This window comes from Scyliorhinus canicula, chromosome 6 (genome assembly GCF_902713615.1).
Source record: "Scyliorhinus canicula chromosome 6, sScyCan1.1, whole genome shotgun sequence".
In the NCBI taxonomy this organism is placed as follows: domain Eukaryota; kingdom Metazoa; phylum Chordata; class Chondrichthyes; order Carcharhiniformes; family Scyliorhinidae; genus Scyliorhinus; species Scyliorhinus canicula.
Window position 1 is genome coordinate 178,907,362 of NC_052151.1, and position 8,472 is coordinate 178,915,833.

Here is an 8,472-nt window from a genome sequence, read left to right on the forward strand (position 1 = left end):
ATTAAGGATAGCTTTCTTTACTACACCATAATCTACAGATATTTCTTTTGACAAAAATGCATTCTCCTCACTAGCTCTACCTACTGGTCTACTTTATAAAAGTAATGTCCAAATTTCTTTTGGACATTTCATCTGTTTAGCTACCTTTACACAGCAAAGTAGGAATTGTTGCACATCCTTTTCCTCCAAATTTTGAAAAGTTTGTGTAAATTGTAAGTATTTCCCCACGAAGTTCATTTCTAGAACTAGTTTCTTCCTTAACTTCCAAGCTGCACCTGAAAAGCAGCTCACCACGGCGCAGCATGGCCGATAAAAGCCGCGACACCTTGGTCCCGGATCTATCTGGCTCGCTACCCTTTGCAAGATCCAACACGATCTTGCGAGACGGTGCGATGTAATCCAGCGCATTGTAGGTGGGACCACTTTTTGGCAAATCTGCATGTTGGTGCGGGACAGTTACTCTCACTCTAATGTGCAAATTCCTGAGGCTTTGGGATTCATCTAATTCCCTTGGAGCGCCATTCAGCACTGGCAAACGGATCAGACGGAAAGGCACTCGTGGGGATCTACCAGGGAATCAGAGGCCCCCAGCTGCATGCCCTTTGGGTGCCCAGGTGGCATTGCCAGCTGCCAGGCTGGTGGTGCCAAGCTGGCATTTTTTGCCAATCAGGTGCGTTCAGGCTTTGGGGTATTGGGGATTGCTTCGGGGGCCTCGAAGATCAGGACAGCAGAGTTCTGGCGAGCAGAGATCCGCAGTGTACAAAATGGGGCTATGTCTCATTGAATATCCATGTGTTTCTTGGCGCTGTAAGCATCGGGAGACAGGCGGATAAACATGTTCGCTTATGGGACTTTGTTCCCATTTAGTTGAATCGAGCCCAGTGGCTCTTGTTTTTAATAATTTAGAGTACCCAATTCATTTTTTTCCAATTAAGGGGCAATTTAGCGTGGCCAATCCACCTAGCCTGCCCATCTTTGGGTTGTGGGGGCGAAACTCACGCAAACACTGGGAAAATATGCAAACTCTATGCGGACAGTGACCCAGAGCCGGGATCGAACCTGGGACCTTGGCGCCGTGAGGAAGCAGTGCTAACCGCTGCACCACCATGCTGCCCCAGTGTCTTTTTTAACTGCCAGCACTTTAAGCTGAAATTCTCTCATTCTCCTTTTCCCTTTCTTCCATTGCTAACTTCTCCATTGCAATTCCCTCTGAAAAGTTTTCTCTTTGTCTCTTTCCCTTTCTTTTTCTTTTCATGCATCTCAAATTTCTTCAGTTTTATTTCTTTTTCCTATGCCTCCAATTCAGTTTTCTTTATTTCTATATTCTGTTTATCTTTTTCCTTTATTTTTAATTATTTAATTTGTAATTGAATTTTAGCTAATTTAGTTTCCTCCCATTTCAAAATACTTGGTCTATCTGACAGACCTTCTCACTATGCTTCCAATAATAGCAGCTTTCCTCATCCCTGCAAGTAAACCCAACTTCAATTCTAACCAATCCAATTATTTTGTCTAGTACCTCAGTACCCCACTTACTCTTTTTTAAGAATTCACAGATCCCATCATTTAACAATTAATCCCAAAACAAGTTTTACTGTTTAGCATCCAGTAACATGCTTTCTACATTACAACACATCCCAACAGAATTCTACTAATCTACCTTACAAGGCCCAGTTGTTAAGCAACACTGACATGCTTGTGCCTTGAATCTATTCTTTACACTGTATCCTTCTCTAAGCGCAATAGAAACATAATTGGAACCAACCCCCACACATACAAACAGCTTCGTCCAACATAAAAAAAAAAAATTTTTATAAATGTTTTTTATTGGGTTTTTCAAACATGGTATATTTACAGGTTCTATGATTCTATGAATCATGATTCATGTGTTCATCATATACAATCATGATTCAATGATTCTAGGTGTACACAAAGAAGAGGGAGGGAGGGGGGAAAAGACAGACGGCAATACAAACACGGTAAAAGTAATAATGCTATATAATTAGCAAGATCACGTAAATAAACATTAAAAACCAGGGTGCGGGGAGGTAAAAACTGGGGAGGTTGTTCTCCTCAGATCAGCGAAAGTTGAGAGGAGATTTAATAGATGTTCAAAATCATTAGGTGTCTTGTAAATCGAGAGAAACTGCTCCCATTTGCAGAAGATCTACAACCGGTGGACACAGATTGACACATATTTAAGATGATTTGCAAAAGAACCTAAGTCAACAGCAGGGAAAATATTTTGCACAGGAAATGGTTATCTGGAATGCACTGCCTGAGATTGTGGCAGTTACTCTCAGAATATAATGAAGTAAGTATTTGAAGAGAAAAAAGTAAGGACTAGCCAGGGGAGTGGCACTAGCTGATTTGCAGTTGCAAAGAGCCAGCAAGGTACTCAAGGGGACAAATGACACCTTATCTATTTCTTAATTTGTTTGACTCCTAGTCAGGGATGTCAGCTGAGATCTTGACTTTACAGATGATCTCCGATTTGCTGTGTATTTTCCACATTTTCTATTAGTCTCTGTGGATTAATCCAAGGATAAATCTGTCCCTCCATGTAAACTCCCCAAACCATACTCACAGCCACCCCTTTGATCCATGTGGTCTCATTAGTTTCACAGTTTCAATCACAGATAAGGCCATCTCTGATCGCTCCTTGTAACACTCACCACCCACAACCCCTTTCACACCCAATCCTACCTCTTTCTATATCTGTCCCTGGAGAAAATTATCCTTAAATTCACTGGTAACTACTTTTTCAAAATTCCAGCTATCTATCTGTATAACCCCACAAGACCCACAGGGACGACCTATGGAGTGGAAGTTCCTCCCCTGATGGGCGGAGGCCGATCAGAGGGTTCATTAATTCATTGCCATTGTGGACGGCATGGTATCACAGTGGTTAGCACTGTTGCTTCACAGCTCCAGGGTCCCAAGTTGGGTCACTGTCTGTGTGGAGTCTGCACGTTCTCCCCGTATCTGCGTGGGTTTCCTCCGGGTGCTCCGGTTTCCTCCCACAGTCTAAAGATGTGCAGGTTAGGTGGATTGGCCATGCTAAATTGCCCTTACTGTCCAAAAAGGTCACGGGGATAAGGTAGGGATAGGGTGCTCTTTCCAAGGGCAGACTCGATGGGCCGAATGACCTCCTTCTGCACTGTAAATTCTATGAAAAGCCTCCCGGGTAGGAGCCGAGCTACAGATTAGTCCCGGCTAGAACTTGGACTATGGCAAGTAAGTACTTTCCTTTTGGAAATAAACCATTATTGACTCTCATAGAACATAGAACAGAACAGGCCCTTCGGCCCTCGATGTTGAGCATTGTCCGAAACCTAGATCAAGCTATCGCTTTCCGGACTCCTCTTTGACTCTAAACTATCCATTGGCTCGCAATTCACCACATTTCATAGCTACTGATTTACTCAACTGTGCCCTTCCCCACCAACCTTGAGGTCCTAGTCCTCATAAAACCATTGCTCTCTCACACCCTAGGTGTTCCCTCTTCTTCCATAAGTCCCAGCAATGCAGACTTGAAAGGACATGGCCGACAACTTCCACCACCAGATTCTGGTAGTACCAGTTAAAACTGTACTGAACCCTACTCTTGTTTGCTAAAATTGCTCATTATTCCAGGATCATCCTGGAATGCAAAGATAACCGCCAGCTTCTTTTCTCTCCTGCAAATGGTTGCCTTAAATCCCTCTCACGTCAATTCCATTCTTACCTTAAAACAAGTGCGAGGAGCTAATGGACTTCTTTGTCACTAAGGTTGAAACAATCCAATCAGCTGCTTCGGGCAATGTCATTCCCTTTCACTAGCCCACCTCGCCAAACTTCCCTTAATCCTCCTCCCCACTCATCTCTGAGCTAATCTTATCCAGGCGATCCATGTCCTGGTCCCTTAATCCTATTCCCAACTTCCCCGACCCCCATGTTTCAAATCCACAAGATCCTGGTAAATTCGACTCACTATGCCTTCCCACTTCGTTTCCCGCGTCTGCTTGGCCCACCTCAACACCTTCTCCTTCGCCTGCCAGCTATAAAAGCACACAATCACTGCCCTCGCTGGCTCATTCACCCACGTCTTCAGCCGGAACCCTATTCAACTTCACGGGGGTCATTACCCTCTTTCCTCATCATCTCCGCTATAAACTCTGTTGGCCTCGGACCCTCCATGCCCTCTGGCAGACCCAGGATCCTTAGGTCCTGCCTCCGAAGCCGGTTGTCAGTTACCAAGCTGGTCACTGTGCCTCGACAGTGCCTTCTCCATCACTTTCAATAAGTCGTCCTGCTCCCGCACCGTCTCTGATTTTCTTCGGAGTGTCCCCCTTATCGGGTCCAGCAGATGCTTGAGGGACTCCAGCATCCCGTCCCTAACCTCTCAAAATGTTTATTGAAGTGCTGTTCGAACTCCACCACCATCACCTCTATCATTGTATGTACAGCTATATAAGCAGCCCCTGCTGGCCCACTGGCCTCCGCCATCTTCCCTGCCCACGCACCCTTCATTGTGCTCGAACTTCCTGGCGGACTAGCGCTCAAATCCTTCCTCCCGATTTTTCCGCAGGTTCTTGGCCATCTTCCACCAACCACTGTCAACAGGGACAACATTTCATGCAATTTTCCCCACAAACAACGGGTGAAAAAGGACCTAAAACACAGGACTCTGGCGAGAGCAACCCAATGTGCAACCTCCTTCCTACATGCCGCAACCGAAAGTCCCTCTTGGTGTCACAGTTAATCCCGAGAAGACCCCATAGTTGCAACATCTTAAAGACTGCCTATGTCCAAGTCCATAACATCGCCCAATTTCACCCTTATCTCACCTCATCTGCTGCTGAAATCCTATTCATACCTTCATTACCTCTAGATTCAATATTCCAATGCACTCCATTTTACCCTCCATAAATTCTGTTGCCTGTATCTTAACTTCCAGCAAGTCCAATTCCCCTATCACTGCTGGGCTCACTGAGCTACATTGGCTTTCGGTCATGCAATGACTTGATTTTAAAGTTCTCATCCTTATTTTCAAATCCCACCATAGCCTTGCCTCTCCATGTTTCTGTAATTTTCTCCAGCCCTGCTATCCTCGAGATATCTGTACTGTTCTGATTATGGCCTCTTGAGCATTGCCAATTTTAATTGCTCCACTTTTGGAAGCCGTGCCTTCAGTTGCCAAGGCCCCAAGCTCTGCAATTTACTTGCTACACCTCTGCCTTATCTACCTCATTTTGCTCCTTTAAGATGCTTCTTAAAACGTGCTTCCTCGACTATGTTTTTGATCATCTGACCTACTATCTCCTTCATAGAATCCCTACAGTGGAGAAGGAGGCCATTCGGTCATGTCTGTACTGACCCTCCGAAAGAGCACTCTACCTAGGCCCAATCCCCGGAACCTCACCTAACCTTTGGACACTTGGGGGCAATTTAGCATGGTCAATCCACCTAACCTGCACATCTTTGGATTGTGGCAGGAAACCAGGTGGCGGAGGAAACCCACACAGACATGGGGAGAATGTGCAAACTCCACATCGACAGTTACCCGAGGTCAGAATTGAACCGAGGTCCCTGGTGCTGTGACAACAGTGCCACCATACGTGGCTCAAGTATCATACTGTGTTTTACAATGTTCTTGTGAAGTGCCATGGGATATTTTTTATATTAAAAGCGGTATAAAAATATGAGATACGGTTGATGGAATGATCGGTTATGTTTGTGAAGTGTCCAATTTTTCGTTCTTCTGTTGATTTAATTCAGGGGAAACAGCGCCAACACAATCACTGGAAAAGTGAATCAGCTGGAGACTATTCTCATTCAGCTTCAGGATGACCTACGAAAGGTATTGTTTTCACCATGCAAAATGTTGTAATAGTTTTAAAATATAACCCCATCCCTCCATAAACCTATCCTTTTATGCATCATCTCCCCGATCAATGCCTACTCATCCCTCCCATAACTCTATCTTTTCTTCCACACACCCTCATCCCTCTCTCCCTCTGTATCCCCATATCCTCCCTCCTGTTGTCTTGCCTGCCCTCATTCCCTCCACCCCTTGTTCCACCCTCCCTCCATGCCCCCTCGAGCCTTTGTCCTTCCATTTCTCCGCAATCCACTCGTCTATCCTTCTCCATACTCCCTCATCCATCCGCCCCTCTATGCCCCTTTGATCCTACTGCCCTCCTCATCCATTCACCCTTCCCTCCCTCCATGCCACGTTGTCCGTTCCTGCCTCTGCACTCCTCTCCATCCCTCCCTCTTTGTTGCTCCCTTCAAATCTCCTCCATCACTCCCTACCCTCCTTCATCTGTTTGCCTGTTTCTCCCTCTTTCTGTTCTTGTACACCTCTGTTGTCACTACATGCCTCCTCCCTCTTCAACCGGCCCCTCCTTCTGAGCCCCCTTGGTTTTCCCTCACTTTGTTCCCCCCAAAGCTCCCTGTCGACATATCTCTCAGCCATATCTCTCTCTATGTCCCATTGATCCTCCCTGACTTCCCCTCCTTCTGCATCTTCTCGTCCATTCTGTTCTCAACACCCTTCTCATCCCTCCCACTCTCCATGCACACTTCTGTCTGCTTCTTGTACACATGTGTATCTCAAGTATTTGGATGGAAAGGTTTTACAAAATTGAAAATACAATTATCAATTTATAAGATGTCAGACTGCAAGATTAAAGGTAAAGGAGAGGATGGGTTATAGGCACATCCAACATCATCGGGCAATCCTATCCACCCCCATAAGATCTGGCCCCTGCTGGTGCTCCCTCCCCTCCTACCCTCTCCACCTCCCCATTACTCATTCCCACAAGCCCCCGCCCCGTAAAGAGACGCACACTTACCTGATCCTGGACTTATTGAAGTCCCAGCCCTGTTCACTGCAGCTTCTGGCGCTGCTGGGACTAGAGAGCTGCCGATAAATCAGATTTTCCAGTAGGTTTCCCCTCCAGCCAATTACAGCTCCTTGGAGTATAAAATAACTGGAGGACAGCCAGTATCAGCGATGCGTTCTCCGCCGACTCTTTGCGCCTTGCCATCCTAAAAGCCCTGGCCCATGTTACCATTGGGTATATGGCAAATTCACACTTGATGCAGAAAAGCTAACAGCCCATTTGTTTTCTCTCATGTAATGCTTTTCTGAGTAGGAAAAGGAAGACAAGGCAATGCTCCAGGCTGAAGTTCACCACCTGCGTCATGATAACCTGCGGCTTCAAGAGGAGTCCCAGACTGCTGCCGCACAGTTAAGGAAATTTACTGAATGGTTTTTCAACACCATCGACAAGAAATCTTGATACGACGACACTGAGGAACATGATAAAAAGCACTAGATGAAAATTCATTAATTCCTAGAATGTTATACTAATCTGTTCAGAAATAGGTATAGGTGTTGTAGCTATTTGTCTGATTTCTGTTCACTCGAATACACCAATGAAAAGAATACAGTTAAACCCAGCAGCTGAACTTGCTCAGAGCCTCGCAGCCTCTTGTATTGTAAAATAGAATCTTGAGACAGTAACTTCAATGTAAAAGGTGCTCTATTTTTTGTAATTAGTTTCTTTTCATTGTTGCAGTGTCATAGCAATAAGACTTAGTAATACTCGCAGGGCTTCATTTGAAATTTAGCACTAGTATGATGGAGCAGGTTTAGATATAATTACTTTAGGAGAATGTTCATTTGCAGGAATAAACATTGGTGCCTGAAACAAGCAGTGTTCTGATGTTTAATGCTACATTTGCCTTTTGAATGGCTCACTACTTAATCAACAATTACACTGATTTTTGTATAGTTCATTTAAGGCTGTAGGATCTGGTGCACCTTTCAATACTGTGCACATAATGAGCCAACAAGCCATTTGTACAATGCCAAATTTGTTTATCTTTGTACAGAAGCTCTAAATGAAAAGTGTCTTGTATTTAACAGTTATTTAAAATTATTTAACCTTAAATTGTTAAATTTATTGTTTTGTTTATCTGCACTACGAAAAACAGAGTTTGCTGTAAATTGTGTTGTCTGTAGTTTGTCAGTACAAAGACTGTCATCGTTTGTAGTAAATCTAACATTTGGATGCTGCTAGTATATAATATTCCATGGTTTGTATGCTTTGAGAAATATGTGTACTTTTTAAACTACTTCATTTGAAATGTGACATACAGTTGCTTTTTTAATAAATGTAGGACATAAAGTTAGTTGCTCAATCTTTTATTTTTCCGCTATTTTTATATTTCTAGGGTTATATAATTACTTTATATCATAAGACTATGCAATAATACATCAATATATGTAGAGTGTAGAATCAGACTTCTGATCTTTCAAACAGTAAGTCATCGATTGAGCTATTAAGTTAGTGAGAGGGAGCTTTTTTCTAACGCTATGTAATTCAAAGAGATGCCGGAAAGGCAAACAACAACAAAGTTATATTCAGCTAGTTCAAGAATGCTGTTGGAAATTGATTCACGTAAACTTGCTTATTTTCC

The 8,472-nt window shown here is 43.9% G+C and overlaps 1 protein-coding gene across 7 annotated transcripts in view; it reads left to right on the forward strand.

Moving 5' to 3' along the window:
* LOC119967679 (signal-induced proliferation-associated 1-like protein 2) overlaps positions 1 to 8,184 on the forward strand; it is a 651,675-nt gene extending 643,491 nt beyond the window's left edge. For 6 of the 7 annotated variants that reach the window (XM_038800505.1, XM_038800501.1, XM_038800504.1 and 3 more), the window contains 2 exons: positions 5,761 to 5,842; positions 7,143 to 7,289. In XM_038800505.1, the coding sequence (XP_038656433.1) occupies positions 5,761 to 5,842; positions 7,143 to 7,289 (229 nt within the window). Of the gene's footprint in view, positions 1 to 5,760; positions 5,843 to 7,142 lie in introns of all 7 variants that reach the window. The other variant, XM_038800502.1, reaches the window with a different exon arrangement.
* The last annotated feature ends 288 nt before the right edge of the window (positions 8,185 to 8,472 follow it).